Here is a 26,819-nt window from a genome sequence, read left to right on the forward strand (position 1 = left end):
GGCGGGCGCGCGCACTTTCTCCCTCTGTTTTGTTTTGTTTGTGAAATTCCTTTTGTAGCAGCTGCGCCATAATCGACTGAAAAACTCATTTATTTTGCTGCTATTTTTGCTTTGCTAAAAATCATACAAATGTTCTCAGTTTACTACAAGGCCATCGTTTACTACTGTAATGCTATGCTCTGCATGCTCTGCGTCTGCACAAAATATTTAATTCATATCCAAACACTGGTGAATCAAAAAAGCAGTGAAGGGCGCCACAGGTCAGGAGGGTCAGGAGCATGCCTAAAAAGAGACATAAAATCGCAAACTGTACAAAACTTTCGCTAATTTCCAAAACAGTGGCGGTCGCAGGGGGGGGGGCCATCAGGGCCATGCCCCCCCCCCCCAAAGGCAAATCAGGGGGCCATCATATCATTTGGCCCCCCCCAAACAACCGATGGGCCCCCATGGCCGTATGGGGCCCTGGCCCGTATTCAATTGTCACGAGGCTCGAGAAACCCACGCCAGCCATTAACAGCTCCCATACCAGTCTTTGAGGGTCCTACACTGACCTCTGAGGGCCCTTCAGTGGCGGTCAAGCGTCCACATTGACCGCTGAGGACCCACATTGACCTCTGAGGGCCCTCCACTGGCCTTTGAGGGCCCCTAAACCGGCCTCAGAGGCCCAACCGGCCTCTGGTGGCCTCATTTCTGTCTCTCGAGTCCCAAGACTAACCTTTAAGTCTCTGAGGGCCCCGCAGGCCGCACTGGATTCTGAAGACCCGATGTCGGCCTCTGAGAGCCCGCATCGGCCTCTGGGGCCCATCTTGGCCGTTGAGGGCCCTCCGCTGGTCCCTGGGGTCCAACGCCGGCCCATGCCGGCCTTTTAGGGCCCCACACTGACCTCTAAGGGCCCCATGCTGGTCTGTAAGGACCCACATTAGCCTCTAAGGGCCCCCCGCACTGGATTCTGAAGACCCAATGCCGGCCGCTCAGGGCCCGCATCGGCGTCTGAGGGCCCATCTTGGCCTTTGAGGGCCCTCCGCTGGCCTCTGGGGTCCAACGCCGGCCCATACCGGTCTTTTAGGGCCCCACATTGACCTGAGGGCCCCATGCTGGCCTGTAAGGACACACATTAGCCTCTATGGGCCCCGCACTGGATTCTGAAGACCCGATGCCGGCCTCTAAGGGTTCGCATCGGACTCTGAGGGCCCATCTTGGCCTTTGAGGTCCCTCTGCTGGCCTCTGGGGTCCAACGCCGGCCAATGCCAGTCTTTTAGGGTCCCATTCTGACCTTTGAGGGCCCCATGCTGGCCTGTTAAGGCCCACATTAGCCTCTGAGGGCCCCCCGCACTGGAATCCGAAGACCCGATGCCGGCCTCTAAGGGTCAGCATCGGCTTCTGAGGGCCCATATTGGCCTTTGAGGGCCTTCTGTTGGTCTCTGGAATCCAACGCCGGCCCATGCCGATCTTTTAGGGCCCCACACTGACTTCTGAGGGCCCGTGCTGTCCTGTAAGGACCCACCTTAGCCTCTGAGGGCCCCGCACGGGCTTCTGAAGACCTGATGCCGGCCTCTAAGGGCCCGCAGCGGCCTCTGAGGGCCCATCTTGGCCTTTGAGGGCCCTCTACTGGCCTCTGGGGTCCAACGCCGGCCCATGTCGGTCTTTTATGGCCCCACGCTAACCTCTGAGGGCTCCATGCTGGCCTGTAAAGACCCACATTAGATTAGCCTCTGAGTGCCCAGTTCGGTCTCTGATGGTCTCAAACTGCCCTTTGGAGGCCCTGTACTGGTCTCTGAGGCCCTAAACTGGCCCCTAAGGGCCCAAACCAGCCTCTAAAGGTCCCACACCGGCCTCTGATGGTCCCTTTTCTGTTTCTGGGACCCAAACTGACCCTTATGTGCCTCTGAGGGCCCTGTGCTGGCTTCTGAAGGATCGATGCCGGTTTCTGAGGACCCATAACGGTCTTTAAGTGCCTCATTCCGACACCTGAGGCCCCACACTAGCCTCTGAGGGGGCCCAAAACTGGCCTATGAAGTCTCTACACCGGCCACTGATGGCCCTATTATGTTCTCTGGGGGCTCAAGCCTTACCTTTGGACGTCACGCACTTGCCTCTGAAGGCCCACACCAGCCTCTGGGGCCCTACCTGGGGCCTTTGAGGCCCTTCGCTGACCCTTGGATCCAACGCCGGCCTCTGGGGGTCTGACACCGTACTATAAGGGCCCCATTGCAGCATCTAGGCGATAGGTATCGCCGAAGCGCTATCGATGGGCCCATAAGTGTAGGAACCATGGGTGCAGTGGGCGCAGTTGCACCAACAATAATTCTGCATAGGGTGCAGACAATGTATTCTGCATCCACAATAATCTGGAACAAACCCCCTTTTCTCAGCAACACTACTTTCCATGCAGCACGACAAATTTAGGATATTTTGCCCACTATCCACCTTTCGAAGCATTTGCTACTGTAATGGTCTTCAAATAGGTACATTTGCCATTACATTTGTGCTCAAGTACCTAAAAAACAAAAATGAAACGGAACACGTGTGATTGAACAGTGAACAGATACCGATGACCCACTGTCAAAAGTTTTAGCACGATGATATCAAAAAATGGCAAAGTTAGCCGTCTTTACTTTTGCGGTAGTCCATTCACATTTGCGTGAGTTATTGGCATTATCAAAAATGCACTTATCGGTACCTTTTCGACATGGAACATCCTCAAAGCTCGCAATGAGCCTCCGCTCGGGTGCCGCTCCCTACCCCCCCCCCCCGCTTCACCGGCCATGGCCTGGAGTTCTGCACCCGTGCACTACGCCCGTGGGCCCCTTTAAGCTAGCACCGGGCCCCCCGGGTCAGCGCAGGGGCCCCTTTGCCAAGTTGGCCCCCCCCCCCAAACTCCAAGTCTGCGACCGCCCCTGTTCCAAAAAGAAAGTCATTCAGATTTTGATGCCTTGCGGCTTAACTAGTGATATCAACTACAGAAAATCAGGATACTGATACCAAACCAAATACCAACCAAAACTATGGGGGAAATACCGAAACCGCTCTAGCCAGCAATCTGGTTTGGCTCAAGGCGTTTGGCGCAAGTCCGTTTTACCCTGGCAGCTCCGACATGCCAGATTTGGACCAGTGTAAACAGAACGCCATCGGAACAGGGGTTGGGGTCGATATGGCTCTATCCCACCCAGCAATTTGGTTCGGCTCAAGTCCGTTTTGCCCAGCCGGCAACTCCGACATGCTACATTTGGGCTACAGCGTAAACAGAACGACGTCAGAACAAGGGGGTTGGGTCGATATGATATGGCTCTATTCCGGCTAGCCAGTCTTTGCCGTACCTCTCCGGAATTGGTATGGTTTCGGACCGCCAAGTCAGGCTCAAGTCCGCCAAGTCCTCCAAGACGGCTTTGACCTGACCTCTTGACGTCATTGGTGCACTGCACCTCGTTTGACGTCATTGGTGCACCTCGGTCAATGAAATTGGGTTACCTGGTAGTTTCCCGGTGGGTCTATCGAACGCTGTTTGAATTTTGAAAACCGCGGTCTGTAACTTCCCGAGATCTTTTATGGGGGCAGGGCGAAAGGGTGGCAGGGGCCGGGACTCCGGGACTATCCAGAATGCGAGGTACGGTCGCGGATAACAGCCACTTTGATCAGTTTTAACTTTTAGGTGAGGTCAAACCTTGGGTCACCAAAAGTCATCGAAGGTCAAAGCTGCTCGATTTCAACATGTTTATTGCTTAGACTAGGTAAAATGGGCTCGTAACTCTTTGAGTTGAAACAATGAAGTTTATAAAGCAATTCACAATTTTCCTGATGTCCCAACATACCCTGGGGAAAGTAGTGTAAGACGGCCAGGGTAGGTATTGGGATCAGAGTTGCCGATCTGATTTATTAAAAAACACTCATTTCTTTGATACCATTTGTAGTGCATTGTGTAAGCTTTCGTGTGCAGCTCCCTGGGCCTGGAGTTAAGAAATCGCAATTCCCTGTGACTTGCTCATATGCCACTAGTGTTCATTCACCGTTGCTTTGCCCTGCTCTTATCAAATTCTCTCGGAGAAAAATGGCGCTGAACTTCTTGGCTCTGTGTTTAGGGTAGACGGCCAAGGATTGTCTAATGGGCCTTTCACGGGTAAAATTAAAATATTAAATAAGTATTCTTGAGTGAGGATATAGGTAGGTATGTTCAATTTCAATGGTCACGAACACACTACGAATATTTGGACCGTACAGTTTATTATAAATGTTAAAAGAGATAGGCATTTTAGTCTGCAGCGTTTCAAAACAACTGTCTACAGAGTCATAGACGTATACTGCTCAAAACTCGTAGGTACCTATACGACATTTTCCTGTATGTTTGATGCAATCTTGCAATGCAATCCAGCCATCCAAGAAACTTTGCGCGAGACGTTTTCTTGGATGGTTTTCTTGGATAGCTTGATTTCATCGAGGGCTTCTGTTTTAAAGAAAATTTGTAAGCTTTGCTGAACTGTTGAGCAATTAGAACTGTCAGTATTTCAGTATTTAACGTGTAGTTAATGTTACTGTATTTTATTTATGCATATTTCGACCTTTTTTAAGCAAATAACGAACGATATTAAGAAACATACAGGAAATAATATCTAGGACTCTACCGCGACGAAATATTTCTATCTCGAGTTTTCAAAGAATTTCATGCACTCGGCCAAGGCCTCGTGCATGAAATCCTTTGAAAACTCTCGATAGAAACATTTCGTTTTCGCGGTATCGTCCAAGAATGTATATTCCGAAGAACTTTAGGACACCGAGTGCCTGTATCAATGTTGTCAGCCTTGCTGCATTTGTCGCCAGCTGTATAAAAGGTTGGCCGCCCGTCTTACCCACTCTTACCCCACCCACTCATATGGCCGTTATACCCTATGGGGTGGGGTAAGACGGTTTTTCGTACTGGTTTACGAAAATAGCAACAATGCGTTTGCTCACAACAGCTTAACCCTATTCCTGGCGGGCTCCGCCGGGACAAGAAACTGGCGGGGGGGGGGGCCGATTCGGCCCCCCCTGAGATCTCGAGAACGAAGCAAGATAGCGACAAGCGGTAAACGGCATCGGATACGCACGGCCAAGATCTACAATTTTTACAAAGGTCATTTTCAGGTCAGGTCAAAGATGACGTCACAGGGGTCGAAAAAGTCAAAATGGCGGCGCTAGATATGGAGAGAGTTTTTCTCGAATAACTTTCGAATTAGTCAAGATAGGAACAAACTAAGGGCATCATCGTGATCCTCTCGTCAATCCGCATCGAATGATATATATGTTGACCTCGAAAGGTCAAGGTCAAAGGTTGACCTCAGGTCACGTGACCTCGAGGTCATCATGTACATCATTCGATGCGTCTTGACGAGCTGAACACAATGAGACCATCCACGCGTCTGTATCTTGTTCCTGTACGGAGTTATTGGCCAAAAACCTTTGGTGACCTTTGATGACGTCACATGACCTCACAGCTGCCCAACAGCAAAACAGACCTCAAGGTAGTGAAGGTTGATCGTATGTGAAGTCATGTATGGTATATGGGGCCATTCCGACCCGTTTTAGTGGTAAAAACAGGGAGTTGATTTTTCCCCCATTGACTTATAAAGGGGAGGTCGCGAAACTGACCTGACCTTAGGTCACCGATATCAAAATTCCGAGATATACAAATTGCACATACTGGTACCCTAACTAAAGCCTGAAGAGAAGAAATTGATCGGTCAAAAACTCTAGCTCTGGCGTGATTGCAAACTTTTCTGAGGTAGGGTCACCAAACCGCCTCTGGTGACCTGACCTGAGGTCAGATCAACTCAAAATTTTCAGATATGTTGCGTAGAAGCCTTTTAGGAAAAGTCAGAAAATTTGAGCTTCCTAGCTCAACGCGTTTGGGAGAAATAACCAAAAAACCTCAGGGGGGGGGGGCTCCTGAGGCCCCCCGCCAGGAATAGGGTTAAGGTATCATCGCCTGACGCTTGGAATTCAAATGCCTAAAGAACGTTTTCATTAAGTTCTATGTCCCGGTGTGATTACGGATAGATAACTGATTTATAAGCAGTCGAAAAAAAAATGCCTCTAAAGTTACTGTGGCCGTCTTAATCCACTTTTCCTTATCTTGCCGGCCAAAGATCCATGGAAGAAGAATAATCCAAATTCCATTTTCGAATTCTGATGTCAATTGTAATTTGTAAGAGGCTAACCTAACAACATACCTTCCTAATGAGCAGGATGTCAGCATAATTTCATAAGCACACCCCGACTAGACGAAATCTCACATTATAACGGCATTGTGCAGGCCTGTGTGAGCTGGAAAAGCAGGATTGCACACACATATGGGGTATATTTATATGGCACTGCAAGAAAGCGCAGGTCGTCAACAACACATAGAACAATATTCTTTCAATATTCTTTCAAATGTCCAACGTAATAGGTTATCTTCGGAATCGGATTCCCGTTCAGTGCCTATAATGCTATGTGAAAAACATTTTTTTCCATTTGACTGTCTCGTTATTTTCACCAGTATGCGCAGGGAAACGCAATGAAACATCATTTTCTTTTTCTTTTTTATTTGTATTTGCGACTTGAGCTTCAATGAACCTGTCAATTTCAGACCGAGCACATTGTCTGGACCGTTTTTCAAAGCTTTATCTGTCTGCTTCTCTTTGTCTCTGGCTCTGCTGAAATGTGTCGTATTTTTAAATAAAATGTATTTTTACCTTTAAGCGCCCGAAACTCGAAAGGAATCAGCGGTACGGGATAAAATTATTAAACCCCTCGTAGGTAGAAAAAATCATTTAAACGTCTCGCCTATCGGCTCGACGTTTAAAAGATTTGTTCAACCTACTCGTGGTTTAATATATAATAGCCGTTTTCACGACGGGCTATCCGGCGAGTGCACCTGATTGAACCTGATTTGACCAAATATGCACCTAATTTCTTTTACAGCAAAAATCTTTATTTTATGAATTTATTTCAGTGTTTTAATCGATGATACTCTCTGATAATATGACAAAGCAGGCATATAAGCAAATAGTGCAACCCTAGCTGATAGCTACTAAGAGACACACTGAACCTGATTTGACCAAATCTGCACCTGTCTGCACCAGATGTGCACCAAATGTGTACCAGATGGCCGTCGTGAAAACGGCTATTATCCCGCACCGAAGACAGTGTTTACAATTGCTTCACGTGCAAAGAGAGAAAATTAACAGATGTCGTTTAACTGATTTGTTAACCCAGCAGGCCACCCACCGTTTGCTGGGGGGGGGGGGGCGTTAAAGGCCCCCAGCCGATAACCGGAGAACCGATAGGCGCAGCGAAACGCACGAGGCGGCAAACGAAAGAACGCGACGAGACGCTTCAGATGAGTACTTTAACCCTCGCCGGCCGAGGGGGGGGGGGGGGGCGGGTGCCGCCCCCCCCCATAGGGTTTTTTCGCGATAGCTCCGAGCACGCTGGCGATAGAGAGCTGAAACTTGGCATACCTGACCTTTGATTCAAGCCGGATCTTTTGACACCAACTGCATTTTTGGGTCAGGTCAGGTCACTGACCTATGACGTCATAAGTGAACCTCTGCACGGTCTTCAGATGTCGCAACTTCGCAACGCCCTCACTGCCAGAGGAGATGTCACAGGGAAATGAAACTTGCAGGATCTAGTATCCATTATGAGTCTCACAACTTGTATATCTCGGATTTTTCCTAAAGGTCATATGAGGTCAGGTCATTTTTGTGACCTCACCATTATAAGTCAATGGGGAAAAATTCAAACTGCTATTCTGGCGCCGGGAACGATCTCCAACTATCTCAAGCGCACAGAATCGTGATTTGATGCACTCCTTGCAAGGTTAGATGCGTCACTTTTGCAATGTTAACCTTGCGTGACGTCATTTATGACGTCATCAAGGTCATATTAGTTTTTCGTCAATAACTCTTGATCAAATTGAGCTAGCGAGTCGGGAAAGCCACCAATGGACTCAGGAAGACCTGCCAAATCGAATGATATGCAACATGACCTCTTTTGGCCAACTTCGTGACCTGGGGGTGCTGACCTGACCTTGACCTGAGGTCAACACCCCAAGTTGACCTGACCCGGACAAAAAGTATATCATTCGACGCGCCTGAGCGAGGCAAACACGATGCTGCTAAAATCGCGGCTCTGCGGCCGTTTTTTGCGAAGTTATTCACCAAAAACTGAATCGTACCTTGGGGCACTTGACCTGACCTCAGAGGTCACCGGTTGACCTAGGACCTTAAAATCGGGTACCAATCTCTGCGTCTCGTAACGGCGCACACGCTCGTTTTTTCCGCGACGCGCTAGCTCCACCAGGGGCGAAACGGCGAGGGGGGGTCGTACCCGCGCCCCCCCCCCCCCCCTCGGCCGGCGCGTATGTAGAAAACCAATAGGTCCGGCGATGGTTAAAGTTGAATTTTGAGGTCACAGGTCGGGTCAAGGTCAGGTCAAACACCTGAAATCGGGCTTTCAGTAGCATGGACTTCAGGACTTCGCAATGGGCGCCTCTCATCATAAACTCTGTCAAAACGGTGCACAATCCATCAAATAAGGACTACAAGAGTGTCAGCTCCATGTAGGGGTCAGTCAAGCATAGGTCAGGGTCAAGGTCAGGTCAAGCGGGTAGGCACATATCCCAAAAATCAAAACTAATATTCACAGCCTTTGACACATGTTTTATGGGTAATTTGGGACGTAGAACACGATGGTGACATTCATTTTATCATATGTGTACGTGTTTGGCTCAAAAAGTTCAATTTAAGAAATGCATGGATCATGGTCGTGAAGTAGTCACGAGAAATTGCCAAGATTCAGTTCAAGATTTTGGAAAATGCGGAACGATAATCAATATCGAAGATAGCCATTTGATTGTTCATGGTATTGGCAGTCTAATGGCGTTTACGGCATGTCTGTATACCTATTTTGCGATTTTATATGATTTTTTGAACATATGCCGTTTTTGGTCGAAATTTCAGAAATCATGACGTCACTAAAACCTCGATATCTCAAAATTTTTCCGATTAATTTCTTTGAAACTTTGTCACAATAAACTTCAATTAATTCCCTACAGGTGCCCAAAATTTGGCGCGCCTGCGGCGCGCCGTTTTTATGCTATGGCCCGGCGAAAAAAGTGGGGGCGTTTAACGCCCCCCCCCCCCCCAGCAACTCGCGGGTTAAACGTCTATAATAGTGACGATTAACAAATTGTTAAAACGTCTAGTAGACAATTCTTCCATTTGACTGTTTCGTTATTCACCAGTATGCGCAGGGATAGGCAATGAAACATCATTTTCTTTTTCTTTTTTATTTGTATTTGCGACTTGAGCTTCAATGAGCCTGTCAATTCCAGACCGATCACATTGTTTGGATCGTTTTTCAAAGCTTTATCTGTCTCTGCTTCTCTTTGTCTCTGGCTCTGCTGAAATGTGTCGTGTTTTTAAATAAAATGTATTTTTTACCTTTAACCCGCGCACCGACCTGCGCCAACTTCGTACCGACGGGGGGGGGGCGGCGGATGACCGACCCCCCCCCCCCCCCCCTGAGATCTCGAGAACGAAGCAAGATAGCAACAAGCGGTAAACGGCATCGGATACGCACGGACAAGGTCTACAATTTTTACAAAGGTCATTTTCAGGTCAGGTCAAAGATAACGTCACAGGGGTCGAAAAAGTCAAAATGGCGGCGCTAGATGTGGAGATAGTTTTCTCGAATAACTTTCGAATTAGTCAAGATAGGAACAAACTAAGGGCATCATCGTGATCCTCTTCTCAATCCGCATCGAATGATATATATGTTGACCTTGAAAGGTCAAGGTCAAAGGTTGACCTCAGGTCACGTGACCTCAAGGTCATCATGTATATCATTCGATGCGTCTTGACGAGCTGAACACAATGAGACCATCCGCGCGGCTGTATCTTGTTCCTGTACGGAGTAATTGGCAAAAAAAACTTTGGTGACCTTTGATGACGTCACATGACCTTACAGCTGCCCAGCAGCATAACAGACCTCAAGGTAGTGAAGGTTGATCGTATATGAAGTCATGTATGGTATATGGGGCCATTCCGACCCGTTTTAGTGGTAAAAACAGGGAGTTGATTTTTCCCCCATTGACTTATAATGGGGAGGTCGCGAAATTGACCTGACCTTAGGTCACCGACATCAAAATTCCGAGATATACAAATTGTAGCTACTAATGACCTTATAACATCCTGCGACTTTCAAAGGCCTCCGACATCTACTGTAGCTCTGGCACGGTGACAAACAGTGGCGTATCCAGGATCTTGAAAAGGGGGAGGCCAAACCTGCTCAAGGGGCCCCACCCTTACCTTAAGGGCCCAGTGGTAGCATACTTAACCCACGCGCAGATGCCGTTCTTCACCACTTTCGACATGTGAGGGAGCCTTTTAAGGCACACTTGGCAATCTAAAAACTCTGAAGGCTCATTCTGGCCTCTGAAAGCCCCTATTCGGCAACAGAGTGAACGACTCTGGCTTGGCCCATGCTATTGCTGACCTCCCAGGGCCCCACGCTGGCTCTTGGGAGCCTTTGAGTCAGTCTGATGACCCTATGCCGCTCTCGAACCCACGCCGATCTCTAGAAGCCCATGCTGCCCTCTGAGGGTTCCGCGCCGGCTTCTAAGGGCCACTCCTACCTCAGGGGGCTCAAACATGCATAAGATCTGAAGTATGGCTGCCGAGGCCCTCGAAGTGGCCTCTAATGGCCCGACGCCAGCCTATGAAGGCCCCGTGCTGCCGCTTCTGAGGGCCCAGCACCAGCGTCTGAAGTCAGATGACAGCTGGCCCCACGCTGGCCTCAGAGGGTTCACGCTGGTCACAGAGGACCTCACACTGGCCTCAGAGGGCTCCACATTGTCTTCAGAGGGCCCCAAGCTGGTCTCAGTGGCCAGTGGACCTCAAACTGACTTCAGAAGGCCCCACGCGCTGGGTTTAGAAAACCCCAAGCTGGACATAGGCAGCCCCACACTGAACATGAGGGTCCCACACTGGCCTTAGAAGGTCCCACACTGTCCTTAGAAAGCCCCACAATGGACTTAGAGGGCTCCACGGCTGGCCTTAGAGGGCTACGCGCAGGCTGCTTAGGGTTCCATGCCAGCGTCAAATCAAAGGGTCCCACGCCCAAGTCTAAGCTTCTGTAGGACCACTGAAGCGGCCTCTGAGGGCCTCAGCGCTAGCCTCTGGGGCTAGTTCTCAGCCTATGAGGGCCCTTCGCCGACCTCCGAAGGCCATCAAACGGCAAATTTATGATAGTTTGACGTAGTTGACTTTATTTAATGACTTAATGACGTAATGACTTTATTTAAGCTTGGGCCAGTAATTCGCGTAAGGCCCTGAAGGTCGTTTCTCTTGGGACACCCAAGCATGCACGTACCCAGGATTTCGCCCAGGAGGGGGCAACCTGCTCTCGAAGGGGCCTCGGGTTACCTGGGGGCCACTGTCAACCCAGGCAGGGACGTATCCAGAACATTTCGATGGGGGGGGATTGGGCACGGTGGGTCTGGTCCCCCTTGCGGACGGGCCCCTCTGTCTGTCTGTCTCACTGTCTGCCTGTCTGTCTGTCAGTCTAAGCCCTGAGAAAATGTGGAAAATTGGCAGATAAAAATTTCATTTTGCCTGAGAAATGTGCATAAAATGCACGGTCTTTTATGAAGAAGCGAAGCGAGCGAGCCCCTCAGAGTCGCCGGTGTTGGTCCCTCAGATGTGTCTGTGAAAGGCCGTCAGATGCGCTAATGTGGGGTCCACACAGGCGCCGTTGCGGGGGCCTTAGGGCTTAAAGACGCTGGTAGGGGCCGTCATAGGCATGTATGGGGCCCTGAAAGTTACTAGTGACCCTTTATAGGCCGGCAAGGGAACATCAGATGCCGGTAAGAGGCCCTCAGAGTCGCTGCTAAGTGGCCGTTAGATGCGCTGGTATAGAGCTCTCGGAGGCGCCGGTGAGCGGGCCTTCAGAGCCACCGATGTAGGCCGTTAAGAGGCGCTGGTGTAGGGCCCTTAGAGGTGGCGGTGAGGGCCCTCCCAGGCGCCATTGTGAGGGCCCTCAGAAACATTGGTGTGGGCCGTTGGGGCATAACAAACAGGTGTGGGGCCCTTACAGCTGATCCCTCATTAGCCTTCAAGGACCCTCAGAGGGCGGCAAGGTCCTTCAGAACCTGGGGTGGGGCCCTTCTGGAGAAAGTGTGGCTACATAAGAGCCCATGACGTGTTCTCAAAAGCCCCGTGGTGTCCTTTCACTCCTTTCCAGTTGAAGCGTGCCGCGTGGCCAGCGCGAACCCTCTGATGTCAATTGGCACCGTAGGGCCCCTCGGGCCCGAGGGGACTCTAAACCATAAAACCGACACGTGTCCCCTCTCCCCTTGGCTATGCCATTGAATCCAAGTGATCAGGGGCCCTCTAGGTAATCAGGGGCCTCTCAAGTGACTGCAGGGGCTTTTCAATTGATCAGGGGCCCACCAGGTTACCGTGACCAGGGGATCCTCTGATAATCAGGAGCCGGTTATACCAGGGGCTCCTCGGGTAACTATGGGCCTTCATGCGACTGCAGAGGTCCTTCAGATAACCATGTACTCCCCGGGTAAACATGAACCCCTCAGGTGACCAGGGCTTCTTCAGATGACTGGCCAGGGGCCATCCAGGGGATCAGGGGCCCCTTGGGTAACTAGGGGCCCCTCCGATAACCAGGGGCTCCTCAGGTAACCAGAGGCCCGTCGGGTAGCCAGGGGCCCCTCAGATAACCAGGGGCCCTCGTAACCAGGGGTCCTTTACCAGGAGTCCTTCAGATAACCAGGGGTCCCTCAGGTAACCAGGGGCCCCTCAGGTAAACAGGGGTTCCGTGACCAGGGGCCCTCAGGTAACCAGGACCCCTCAGATAACCAGGGGCCCCTCAGGTGACCAGGGGCTCCTCGGGTAGCCAGGGGGTCCCTTAGACAACCAGGAACTTCTCGGACAATCAGGGGCCCCTCAGATAACCAGGGGCCCCTCAGGTAACTAGGGGCTCCCTAGATTACTGACCAGGGGCCCTCAGGTAACCAGGGCCCCTCAGATAACCAGGGGCTCCTCAGGTGACCAGGGGGGCCCTCAGGTAACCAAGGGGCCCTTCAGGTAGCCAGGGGCTCTCAGGTAGTTAGGGGCCCTCTGTGTTCGTCACTGTGATAGATATCGCTCTTTGATATTAGTTTTTCTTCCGAGTAAAAGACGTTCTGTCTAGTACTGGAATTAAGGCAGAGAGACCCAGAACGCCTTCGTCACGCTGGTCCCCCTGGCCCTGAGTTATCATTGGACCTCAGGGGCCCCTGTGGCCCCCCTTGGGTACGTCACTGCACTTAAGTGACCCAAAGGGCCCACTTGCATGTCTGATCCCAAAGGGGGAGGCCATGGCCTCTTGGCCTCCCCCCTGGATACGCCACTGGTGACAAAGTTGCAAAAAAGTGACTTGAGGTTGGGTCATTCAAAGTGACCTGGTGACCTGACCTTAAAAGTTAGGAAGTTCAAACTTGCACACCATCTGTAAAATTGATGAGAGAATAGTCGCACCAAATTTCGCCGCTACGCGCCGCGGTTTTCCCGCTATCCACGAAAAACATCAGGGGGGGCGGATATCCGCCCCCCCCCCCGTCGGTGCGCGTGTTAACCCTCGCCGGACCTATTGGTTTTCTACATACGCGCCGGCCGAGGGGGGAGGGGCGGGTACGACCCCCCCCCCCTCGCCGTTTCGCCCCTGGTGGAGCTAGCGCGTCGCGGAAAAAACGAGCGTGTGCGCCGTTACGAGACGCAGAGATTGGTACCCGATTTTAAGGTCCTAGGTCAACCGGTGACCTCTGAGGTCAGGTCAAGTGCCCCAAGGTACGGTTCAGTTTTTGGTGAATAACTTCGCAAAAAACGGCCGCAGAGCGCCGATTTTGGCAGCATCGTGTTTGTCGCGCTCAGGCGCGTCGAATGGTATACTTTTTGTCCGGGTCAGGTCAACTTGGGGTGTTGACCTCAGGTCAAGGTCAGGTCAGCACCCCCAGGTCACGAAGTTGGTCGAAAGAGGTCATGTCGCATATCATTCGATTCGGCAGGTCTTCCTGAGTCCATTGGTGGCTTTCCCGACTCGCTAGCTCAATTTGATCAAGAGTTATTGACGAAAAACTAATATGACCTTGATGACGTCATAAATGACGTCACGCAAGGTCAACATTGCAAAAGTGACGCATCTAACCTTGCAAGGAGTGCATAAAATCACGATTCTGTGTGCTTGAGATAGTTGGAGATCGTTCCCGGCGCCAGAATAGCAGTTTTCATTTTTCCCCATTGACTTATAATGGTGAGGTCACGAAAATGACCTGACCTCATATGACCTTTAGGAAAAATCCGAGATATACAAGTTGTAGGACTCATAATGGATACTAGATCCTGCAAGTTTCATTTCCCTGTGACATCTCCTCTGGCAGTGAGGGCGTTGCGAAGTTGCGACATCTGAAGACCGTGCAGAGGTTCACTTATGACGTCATAGGTCAGTGACCTGACCTGACCCAAAAATGCGGTTAGTGTCAAAAGATGCGGCTTGGATCAAAGGTCAGGTATGCCAAGTTTCAGCTCTCTATCGCCAGCGTGTTCGGAGCTATCGCGAAAAAACCCTATGGGGGGGGGGGCGGCACCCGCCCCCCCCCCCCTCGGCCGGCGAGGGTTAAAGGGACCCTCCCACCTTAACATTAGATTTGAGTTGAGATAGCCAAAATGGGGTCCCTGGCTCACAATTACCGGTTTCGGCACTCACAACATCGAGAAATGCCTTAAATCGGAAATATTCAATTTCAAAATTGCAGCATTTTGATTCAGAGGGGCTAATGCTTAGGAATACCCCTCTGAATGTGTGACGTCAGCGCAGATATCTAACGATTTTTAAATGTTTGACTAAAACGTTTTGTAGCACGCGGTGGTATATGCTATTTGCGCGCAACATCTGCCGCAAACGCCGCACTTCTTAAATAAAGTCGCTAGAAACGGCGGAGATCCCAAAAAAGTAAACAGAAGTAAAAGTCTAATATCTTGAAAACCGGTGAATATTTTTCGGTGAAATTTAGTAGATATTCGTTTTCGCTCTTTCTGAACCGAGCGACATCACTTTCATGCCAATTCATAAACTTTTTTGAAGGTGGGAGGGTCCCATTAAGCGCCCGAAAGGAATCAGCGGTACGGGGTAAAATTATTAAACCGCTCGTAGGTAGAAAAAATCATTTAAACGTCTCCTACTCGCGGTTTAATATATGTATATTATTGTCCATCGATAAAAATTCACAACGCGACAAATATCTACCTATACTCAAACTCATGTCTCTAACTCAAGTCTGTTTTTATAGCACACACGCATCTGATCTTACTTCGCACCATGCGCGAGAACAACTTGTCATTCGCATTGAATCGTTTCTTTTCTAAAGCCTCTGCCCTCTCTCCTGTATTACTACATGCACATGTAGGTATTTACTGACACCTTGGCCAATCTGATAACTACATGATGATCGACAATTTATCTGCCTGTACTGCTAGGAGCTCCTCATCGCGATAAGCTAGAGTCTGACAATGTCCAGTAATCCTGAATGACAAATAATTGTCCACCATGAAAGACGATGAAAGACAGATAAGTTCATCCCCCCAGCTATCCCTTTTAGTCACATATCAATTGCTACTGGATGCCTTCCCGATTCAAATCAATAACATTTTAACTACATTATTCGATAAACAAGTTTTTTTTTACTGCTTTGACTAGGGCGAGGGTAATCAACCATTTAACAAAGATATGGAGCATACCTATATGAATACCTAAATACCATTTCCAGCTCCGCGCTTCTCTTCAGAAGCATTGCAGTATGCCGATGCGACGAAAACTATCGATCTCAAAATATAGCGTAAACATATACCTAACACAACATGTCGTTATAAGTTGCAGCGCAGTACAATATTGCAACACGACGCAACCGCCTATCTCATTACTTCCGACAGACGGAGTAAGCGTTATGCTAGACAAAGAGCGGCCATCGCGTGGAAAGCTTCTGGGGAAAGTCTCATCGATGCGAACCCAGCGATAGTCGTGTTAGTCGGCGCTGTGATCCCGACTAGCACCATTCGGGACCGCCAGCTTTGCGTCTGTGTGACCCTCAGTCCAGCCGGCCGCCGGCTGCCTTCTTACGGTGTCGACTGCTGTCAATGTGCTGCTGCCACGAGACGGCCCCCGAGCACTGCACCCCGCAGGGGCCGCAGTGAAAGGGGGAGGCTGCCGCCGCCGCCGCGCCGCTCCCCAGCCCCGGGGGCTGAGCCGGGAGTCCCGGGGCCGGGGTCGCAGTCGAGCCCGCCGTCTGAGCCAGGATCGGGATCACTGGAGGCGGCAGATTCGTCTGGGTCGAGGCCGAGGCCAGGTGCGAAGTGGCAGCGGGTGCTCCAGGAGCTGGGCCACCTGTCTGCTGTGTCGGGAGGACTGTCTGCTGGGCCGGGGCAGCTGTCTCCAGTACCTGGTCTACTGTCTGCTGGGCTGGTCGGACCGGGCCGGCTGTCTGCTTTACCGGCTGTGCTGTCTGCTTTACTGGCTGTGCTATCTGCTTTACCGGCTGGGCGGTCTGCTTTACCGGCTGTGCTGTCTGCTTTACCGGCTGGGCAGTGTGCTGCGCCGGCTGTGCAGTCTGCTGCGCCGGCCCGGCCGTCTGCTGCCCCGTTCTGACCAGACCTCCTGTCTGCAGGCACCGCACCAAGTGCCGGCCGCTCTGCAGGTGCTGGCTCCACGGCACGGGACCCGAGCACTGCAGCTGACACGCCGCGCAGAAGAACTCGCTGGCAACCGCCGCCCCCTCCGTCCGGCCGCCGACACTGCCGATACGGGCAAACATTGCAGTAAGACCTACATTGTCGCGTCCACGCAAGATAGCAAGTACAGACAGAAATGGCATAGTAGTAGGCATAATAACGAGGCGAGAGCGGGAGCATATGCTACAGAGGCAGGTGCATGTATGCGTCAACAAATGCAACCAGCTGCTCGTATATGCAAATGCTACCATACATGTGCCTGTTGGATAAATACAGGCTACGCTTATCGTACTCGTAGTGCGACAAATATTAAACAACGCTTCTGTTGCAAGGGTGGCGCCGGGCTGCTTACCTGAGTGTTGGTAGTATGGTAGCTGAGTTGAGAACAGGACGTCTACTGGATTATTACTAAGTGAGTGTTGTCAGTATGTTGGACACCGGACAGCTCACCTTGTGTGGACGGTGTGCTTGGCGTGCTGGATGCCGGCCAAGTGCTGCTGCCAGGACTGCTCACTGTTGCAGGTGACAGCACACAACGAGCACCGGAAAGGCGCCGATTCCGCCATAGCCTTCTGCGGGGCACGAAACACAAAATATTTGTCAGAAATGAAGCATCACACGCTGGAAGAACAGGCAGCTGGGCTACAGTTGACTACACGACAATGACGTTCAATTTCTCATACGCAGCCAGTTGACTGGAATGGTAGACTGTGCTGCAGCCTGCATCACACATGTTGGGTGACACAGCCTGACCCTGTGACCACATGGTCACCAGACATGTTTAACTGCGCGCTAATCGGCATAACCTAATCTTTCAGTCAACTGATACCTTGTTTGGAGTGGAACCTCATTCTGTGTACGCATTCGACCTACAACGGGCTCGATACCTCATACCGGTATTTCACTCATCGAAGTCTAACATTAATGATGAATAAGCTTCGAAAAATTCGACGCTTTTCCGTTTTTTTTTTTTTGCTATCTAGATTATTAATTTGATTCTCTTCTAGTGCTTTTCAAGAAAATTGCTTCCCTTATTTATTGCAATGTTGGTCTTAGCTCTTAACATTCGACAATACAACGGACGACGACAATACGATAATACACTAAGGAGAGGGAAGGGAAGGGAAACCTAATGGACCACCTCAGTTTTTTTTTTCGCAAATACCTCGCGTAAAAAAAAACAGACTGCGACAAAACTTTCAGAACCCCGGCGTTTTACACCTATCCTGACAATTTCATGACCCTGCCAAATGACTGAATTGTGACCTCTTTCTCGAGACCATGCTTGGCCGGAATCGCGATTCGGCGTATGTCGGCTCACATTATCTATTCGGCCGTTTTCTGAATTTGTGTGGTTGCACTGGCGGATCCAGGGCTTCAGCGCGGGGGCCGGTTGTAAACGTTCAAACATGCGCAGTGATGCATGGTGCAGTCCCATGCAGTATGGTGGGTGTCAAGGTCACGTGAAGGTCAGGTCAAGGTCATTAGCCTCTGATGACCTTGGCTCACTTTTTCGAGATTTAGGTAGGTACATGTTTCTAGAGCAGTTTTTAAGATGATTTCGAATTTAGCATTGCATTGGAACATTTACGAAGTAGTTTTGGTCACTGGTGCCTTCGTAATATGTTACGAAGCTGCCGGTGGTGGTTGACACCTACTTTTTTTTTAAAGACACCTACTGTTCGTGTGATTCGTGGTCGTTTACCCTGATCCAGCACGGCAGACCAAAGTGTTCGTGTAATCGTCCAGTTCACTAAGAATTGCGTAGCTGATCGTATCGTTCATTAACCGGAGGACCAAAAGAGTTCTTTGATGAATGTCTATTTCTGGATTACTCGTCACACACTGCACCTCATTCGAATCGTACGACGCCGGCGCCGTTGCGCCGGCGGAGCCGCGCCGTCGTCGTCGTATCGCCGCGAACTGCCGAGCCGGCCGGCGCGGCGGCGGCCGGCCCGGCGCGTTGGGGCCGGTCAGCACACATATGTGCTCCAGATGACCCCCCAGGCCCTGTAGAGGACCACGTGGACGGCGGGGCTCGGCCGTGCCCGCCGCGCGCTGCCGTCGCTGTGCGGCACGGTACGTTTTCTCTCGAACACCTACTCTGGTTAGCCGGCAAAACGCCTATTGGTTGACCTGACCCGACCTAGCCTAAATGCATGAAGACAGCATATGTGATCAAGACTAACATGAAATTCGTGATCAGCATTCCGAAAAACTCCACAACCTCTGACTTGACGAAGTTCTAGCAGGTCCCGATTTTCCCGACTTTTGGGTAATTGACCTGACCTGGAAGGTCAACCAATGATCTACGACTTGGCACAGCAGTCCAAGTCCTAGATCATTGGTTGGTAGGACTTGGACATCTTAACATGGTACCATTGGCTTCCTCTCGTTACGGGCAACAGCATCGTTTTTTTTTTCTGCGAAGCCCTAGCCCGATCAGGGGCCAAATGGCTGCCCCCCCCGTGCCTAGTACGTTAGCGGCTGGCAAAACACCAACACGATACGGGCGGGGGTAAATGAGGCCCGATTATGCCACAGCCCGACCCCTGGCGTGGGTTGACCTGCAGCCTCAACCAATCGTTTCGCATTTGTAACTGCACAAACCAGGCTGCGCACTGCACTGTGGCGATATAGGCACAAGCACAAACATACCTATCTTATTTACACGAGAAGCAGATGTCGTTGACGAGCTGTCGTTCCGGCTGCGCACTGCACTGTGGCGAGTTGTTGGCCGGACTGCTGTGGCGACTTGCAGTGTCTCGTGGCCGCGCCGAACTGCCGTGTCTCCCGTATAGCGCTGTGCCGACCCTCCGTGTCGCCCGAGGCCGAGCTGAACACACTCTGACTGGCCGAGCGCGGCCATCGCGGTCGACGTCCCGCGTCACAACACCGGGAAGAACTGGCGGGGGACCCCCGGGCCGCCCACGCTGATATGGTCACCGCATCGACAACACTCGCCGACCGCGGCGCCGTACTGGTGAGTGGCCCGACCGCCGACCGCCCGACCGACCGACCGCCGAGGCCCGACGACGGACCGCCGACGGGGATTAGCGGGGAACGCCCGAGGTCAGTCCTGCCGATATCAGTTATCATCGGCTGTCATGTTTAGTGATGGCTTTAGTCATCCGAGGTGATATTTGTTTCGATGTTTAGGTGCATGCAGTCAGCAATGCGTGTAGAGGCTGTTGGGCTGATTTAAACTACAGTAACTTTAAGTAACTGTTTTTGAATAACCTCCTCACAAAATTTACCGTTTTACATTCTTGTATATTTTTGTTTTATCCTTATTTTCGGCCACGGTTGTTTTCACATCAATTCCAATAGTATGGTTAAAGCTATAATATTAAAATTTAAAATTTTTAATTTATAAAAAAAGAAATAAAATTTATTAAAGCTATATAATAGAATATTAATTTCAAGCAAAAATATAGGTACGTACAACGTACATAAATGATAAAAAAGTTTAATTTTGAAAGGCCATTCAAAGCAATTAAGTGACCTTTTACATTTGACGAGCCTTCAACGATATAAATCATATTCATTGGTTAGGATGTGTATGTTGCATTGTGTGAGACTTCATCGTAAAAGCGTTTAGTCAGTACAACCCATAAGCCTTAAGCCTACACCCAGAGGCTTTACTTATTGAATTTTACATGATGTGGCTTACATGACAATTTACATGATGTGGCTTGTTTTGTGTATGCGTAAGGTGTCAGTGTGCACTGCGCACTGTCGGACCCTTTGCACGTTCCAAGGCCCTGCATTGCAAGCATTTTTTTAAAGGCATGCAGAAATAATAACAGATTTTGACGCAGCAGCCGTCTTCTGCTTTTTTAACGAAAACGTTCGTCCAAAACAGGGGTATGTCCTGAGCTTCAACGAAATCTGACTGAAAGGTTAACGGACGAAATATTGTTGAGCAAACAGGTGTAATGTATGATGGTATGATTTTGAGCCATGCAACGTTAACTCCGACTCCGACTCCGGGCAAAACTGTCGACTCCGACCGTTTCCGACCCCGCAGCCCTGCAGGCACATAGGGGAAGCCGGGGGAAGCCCGGGCGCGGGGGAAGCCCGGCCACCCCGTTTCCGGCTAAATTATTCACAATAAAATGCTTAACTGTTTGTCCTTTCAGCGTGGCAGCTAAGGTAACGCCAGCAAAAAAGTTAAGGCTGACAAAAATTGCATATTGTTAAAGTTATAGCGCAAAAATGATATTTTACGGGTTTTTAGCTAAAAAGTGAGATATGTTGCACTGTTAATGTTATACCATACAGTACTAATATTTTTACGAATGTTATGTAAGGACCGTGTAAGTGTTTGTAGTGAGGGGTGACGAGGCAGGCTGGCTTAAAGGGACTATCCCACCTTCTAAAATGTTGTTAAAACCAGTTAAATTGTGCCCGACTTTATAGATTGGATGACCAGGCCGTTCTGGCATTTATTTTTCATTAAACATCTTAGGCTTCCCATATTCTAAACACAAACTTTCAGATATGTGACGTCACAGCCCAAATTTACCTCCTTCCCCAGGCCACATTACTGTCATTAAAGCTGATTCTTTTTACTCTGTAGGCACCACAATAAAGTTCAGACCAAGTTTTAAGCGATTTTTCAACGAACAAACCCATTTAAATCAGAATGACTAAACGAGGTGACGTCACACTAACGGTCGCTCCATGTTGAAGATAGGGCCTTGTACAAGGCCCATTTTCAAATGAAGGGAACGAATTTCTTCAACACCAAGAGGCCGCGGGGGTTGCAACTAGATAGATAGTGGTTTCTGAACCTCGCCGCAAACTTGGCTATCTCAACTCAAACCCCATGTTAAAGGTGGGATGGGATAGTCCCTTTAAGTAGGTATGACCTTTTTCGAATATCGCTGTTCTAAAATAAAAATTAGCACATTGGGGTAACCCCGGGCGAGTGGCCAAGCTTACCCCCAACCGAGAGCAATGCCACTAAATCACTGTTTTCCATGAGATAATATGTACTGAGCAGGTTTGGTTTACACCTAGATCAAAGATAAATTTCGAAAATAAACATGTTATCATAGACAAAGCCAGTCATGTGACTTAAGGTCAACTAGGGTCAAACTACGTTTTTGCAGATAACGCGACAGACAATGAAGCTAGAGCTTCAAAAATGGTGTCGCTGTGTTCTTCTTCATCAGCCGAGTCGAATGATATGCAATATGATGCATTAAGTTAAAAAAAATAAATTTTAAGGAATTTCGAAATACACATTTTTGTCAATTTTGCATCACGATTTTCATCGACCTGTACTGTATATGTAGTAGACGCTAGCTAAAATACCAGTAGTGACATAAACTCTAAGATGTCCAGAGCTAATCAGTACCTTAATATTTCACTTTCCGTTAATATTTGGAGAACACATAGGTAATGGTTTCATCAACTCGTTGTAAAGCGCTGGGGAGGTGGCCGGCGTTACCCCAATGCCGGGCTTAGGGGAGAGTGGTGCAGGAGGCCCCCCCTTAAGCTCAGTTGCTATTCTTAGACAACTGATAATATTTAAGAGCTAACGTGTGCATGCTCTGTGAGCATGCATCATTTTCCCATACATATTTGCATTCAAAATGAATCTAGGGGGTACACAAACCGTAAACTTTAACATTTTGGAAAAAGTTGCAAAAGGGCCTCTTACACTATGGGTATGGTAAGACGCCCCCCCCCCCTCCCCTCGGGCATTTTACAAGTCAAGTCGACTTGTAAAAGACGCTTTGCGAACACAGCTGCAAGGCCTTTTATTTCGAAAAGCTAAGCAAATACGGTGTTATCGAAACCAATAACACTTCCAAAGCGCTCGAACAATGCGAAAACTAGCACAACCAAACGCTGATGACCAACGAAAATTGTACCTATTACCTCTAAAGTACAGGCTCCACGGCACACTTTTTCGGTTTTTCGTTTCGTTTTTTCGCTTTTTCGGCTTCAGTAGACGATCAGCTTCAGTTGATAACATTGGTGTAGCTCCACGGCAGCGAAACCGAAAAAAAACGAAATCAGCAACTCGAAAAAGCGACGCGAAAAATCGAAAAAACGACTCTCAAAAGCGAAAAGGTGACTCTAAAAATCGAAAAATCGAAAAAAACGAAGCGACTCGTCCAACCCAAAAGTTTGGATCGACAATCAGCTTTTCCAAGTAATCTTGGGTTTTTGGCTTCAGCACGTGACGATGTGGTAATCATCATCATCAATTGTATTACGTCTACATAGAGACAAGACAAGCATGGGCATAACAAACATACACAATGCACACAAGACATACGCCAGAAAACATATGCACAATCATACCTACACCAAAACATAGGCATACCAAAAACAACATAACACTATCATATGGGTGGCGCTAATATCATTTGTATTAGTGCCCATGCCTCCCCGGTGTTCTGAGCCAGGAGCCAACTGAGCGAGTCGGTGACTCCACAGGGGGGTCTTGGGGTGTACATGATCTCAGGTGGGATATGACCTCCAGCAACCTGTAGAAGCACACTCATATTGGCCCCACATACGATGAACATAAATCTAACGATAGGCGCGCAGTGTCCCGATGAGGCATCCCCAAGAACAAGAGTTGCCAGGCTGGCAACCAGAATTTGGCGTAGGCGGTGATTTTCGCGGAAAGCATCACGGAAGCACGCGATGATGGAGCGACGTAGAGTCTCCTGCACCTTCGGTATGTGCAGAGCAGCGAGCAAAGCTGTGTGGTGGGCTCTGGATGGCAAACGTAAGGCAGCTTTGACTGTTGCTGCTTGCCAGGACTCGAGACGAGAGATGTCGGCGGGTCCCAGAGGGCACAGAGCACAACCAAATAACAGGGTCGGGGATACTATGGCTCGCCAAAGGAAAGCTTTGTCAGGGCCAGGGAGCTGCGAGCTGAACAAACCCGCTCGGGAGAGACCGAAATAGGCGCCTCGTCCACGGGACACGCGTGCATCTACGTGCACTCGGCCCTGAAGGTTCGGGTGCAGCTGAACACCAAGGTGCTCAGTGTATTCCTTACACGTGAGCAACTGGTTGCATAAGTGCCACTCAGGCCGCTGGGCTAAAAGACCAGCACCGAAAATGAAACAGTGACTTTTGGTTGCGCTCGGAACCGGGTTAACAAATTCGAGCCTCCAGCTAACTGAGAATTCTGAGACAGAATCCAATAGCTTTTGCAAGTCAAGTGCGTTCCCCGACATGACTAGGAGGTCATCAGCGTAAGCCACTACTGGGACATGCTTACCACAGACCATTGCACCAATGCCGGTAGCGTCCAGTTGCTGTATCAGCGGCCTTAAGAAAATATTGGCCAAGCATGGTGACAGAAGCGCACCTTGCCTCACCCCTCGTCGTACGGAAAACGCATCCGATATAGAACCTCCGAACCGAACTCGTGCTGAGAGGTCGCTATACCAGAAGGCTAAAACCAGCCAGCTTCGGCGAGATAAGTAGTCTTTAGCCCGAAGTAGGATGCCAGCGTGCCATATTCGGTCAAAGCACTTACGAGCGTCGAGATTAGCGACAAACAGCGGGGATTCGTGCAACAAATAGTGGCCAGCCGCTTCCTGGACGAGTAGCGTTGCCTCTCTGGTGCCCCGGCGCTGAAGGAATCCAAACTGTAGGTCTGAAGGTCGGAAAGAAAGTTGGATTTCTCGAAGAAGCAGTAATTCGAGTAGCTTTGATACCGTGGACACCAAAGAAATTGGTCGGTAGCTATCCGGACAGTTTGGGTCCAAGCTGCTTTTTTTAATAAGTGGGACCACTGTGCTTCGCCGGAAGCTGTACGGCACTCGCATCTCGGCCAGGCTGGCAGATAAGAGGAGAGCGATTATGTCCAGAAGCGTTGGTGAAGAGCCATGGATAAGATGGTCGGCGGTGACACCGTCAGGGCCGGGAGCTGCATTCCTGTTTAGCTCCGTTATAAGGCCCGCTACTTCACGGGCACTTATGATCCTACTGGGACCCGGTGCTTCAAGCGCAGATGTCCTATATGCGTCTACTAACTTATGAACGGTCTCGTGCTCAGCTGCAAGCCCCTCAGAGTCACCGTCCCTGTGCGTGAGGCTGAAGTGGTCAGCAAGATCATCAGCCGAGAGTGTCGCACGAGGGGTAGCTGAGCCTCTCCGCGCTCTCTCAACCTGCCGCCAAAACTGTTTTACGTTACCGTCACGGCGAAACGCTGCCATCAGACGAGCGCTGTCGTCCACCTTGGCTCGTGCGGCTGCGACACGAGCTCGTCGATAATCTCGCCGTGCAGCACGAAAACAGCTGTGAAGCACCGTCAGCTGTGGACGATCTGACTCTACCCACAATCGGTGCCAAAACCGAGCGCGATCACGGGCTGCAGAGACAGCCGGAGTCCACCAAGACTGGCGGTTTCCAGCGGCGAGAACAGCCGGACTCGGACGCAGCTCGATGAATAGATGCCGTCAGGTGGCTGTCCAGCTGCTCGACATCCAAGTCTTCCGGATTGCGCAAAACCAGAAGCTGGGCTAGACGTCTACGGTATTCATCGTTCCGAACACCACAGCTCCAGTTTAACACCGTGCGAGCCGGTGAAAATGCACTCCCCGCCGCCTTCTGGCACCGCCTTACTGTGAGGGATAGTGTGCAAATCAGAGGTAAATGTGGGCTCAAGTTATCGACACATGGCTGAATGATGTGGCAAGACTGCAACTGACTAAAAATGAAGTCATGTGGTACTAAGATGTGATCAATGTGTGTCGAATAGCCACCGCGCTCATACGTATAGTCTAGTGACTGACTAAATCTGAACTCCGCCGTTACTAAGTCATGTGCGTCCAGAAGTCGCTGTAACTCGCGGCTAAATGCGTTAAAGCCATGGAGTCTTGCCCATTGAGCTGGACGCTGAGCGAGTGGGAGTCGTGGGAGAGCACAGTTAAAATCTCCGAGTAGCATAATTGGCGCTGCAGGTCTGATTTCACACATCATGGAGTCCAAGCTCGCGCACGTATCTCTATACAGTTCTAACTGCTAGTGCCACTAAAGTACGGCATGTAGCAGCCTATAACATTGAGCACTGGCAGCCCACCGCTGCTTATTTGGAGCCCCAAAAGACGAGACGACTCGCACTCAATCTGAGCAAACGTAAAAGAGTCATCACACCTGCATATCATGGCTGTCCCGCCGCGCCGGCGCCCTTCTCCAGCGCCTGGAGGTGTCTCCATCGCAAACGAATGAAATATTTGTACATTATCAACATCGTAGCAGTTAAGGGCATCCCCCAGGAGGTCTGCTTCGGCACAGGATACCCATGTCTCGGAGAGAAACAATACATCTAAGTACTCAAACAGGACGGCAATGTAAGCGGCGGCGCTTAATGCTCCCTCGCAGTTATAGCAGCCGACGCGAAACAAGCGATCATTCAGGGAGGTCGTATCAGACTCTCCAGATAGGCAGTTTCTGGCCCCACCAGGATCCACTACCGTTTGGGACAGGGACGCTGCCGAATGATGGGGCGCTGGTTGTGAAATGTTCCGTCCGGCCTGATCCCCCGGCTGACAGACAGGGCCAGCTCTCCGTCCGAAACGGACCCAACGCTACCTGGTGCTGACTACGCAGCGGTTGTAGTTCACCAGCAGACGCATGTGCAGGGGGCTGCTGCAGATGCTGCTCCCGAGGCTGCAGGTGAGGTGGGGACAGCGGTGTCAGAGGCTGTTGCTGCAGTCGTGGCCACTGTTGCTGCTGCATCTGTTGATCTCGAGGTTGCGGTTGGAGCGGTGGCAGCTGTTGCTGCTGCTGCTGCTGTTGCATCAGGTGCTGCTGCTGCTGCTGCAGCTGCTGCAGCAAGTGTTGCTGTTGCTGCTGCTGCTGCAGCAAGTGCTGCTGCTCCCGGTGCAGATACTGAGGCGGCGGCACCGATGGGAGCACTGTACCTTGCTGCTGCAGCTGAAGCTGCTGTAACATTGGCTGCGTCTGCTGCAGAGTTGATGATAGCTGTGACATCTGGCTCATGGTCTGCGGCCTTGGCTGAAGGTGGATGTTCACCATCTGAGG

General features: G+C 50.3%; 1 protein-coding gene across 1 annotated transcript; it reads right to left on the reverse strand.

Moving 5' to 3' along the window:
- Positions 1-15,248: 15,248 nt before the first annotated feature.
- LOC122387258 (zinc finger RNA-binding protein 2-like) lies at positions 15,249-19,775 on the reverse strand. Its single transcript, XM_043377318.1, has 3 exons — positions 19,449-19,775; positions 17,241-17,362; positions 15,249-16,853 (listed from the first exon to the last, which is right to left on the reverse strand). The coding sequence occupies exons 2-3, from the start codon at positions 17,354-17,356 to the stop codon at positions 16,151-16,153; spliced, it is 819 nt and encodes a 272-aa protein (XP_043233253.1). The 5' UTR covers positions 17,357-17,362; positions 19,449-19,775; the 3' UTR covers positions 15,249-16,150.
- Positions 19,776-26,819: the final 7,044 nt, after the last annotated feature.

Source organism: Amphibalanus amphitrite, unplaced genomic scaffold, assembly GCF_019059575.1.
Source record: "Amphibalanus amphitrite isolate SeventyFive unplaced genomic scaffold, NRLGWU_Aamphi_draft 000279F_arrow, whole genome shotgun sequence".
In the NCBI taxonomy this organism is placed as follows: Eukaryota; Metazoa; Arthropoda; class Thecostraca; order Balanomorpha; family Balanidae; genus Amphibalanus; species Amphibalanus amphitrite.

What these genes read in the sequence shown, in the direction of transcription:
- LOC122387258 (XM_043377318.1), bottom strand. Translation starts at nt 17,356, where the DNA reads ATGGCGGAATCGGCGCCTTTCCGGTGCTCGTTGTGTGCTGTCACCTGC. An exon ending in AAGCACACCGTCCACACAAG is followed by an intron (nt 16,854 to 17,240) that starts GTGAGCTGTCCG and finishes CCGTATCGGCAG; the next exon opens with TGTCGGCGGCCGGACGGAGG.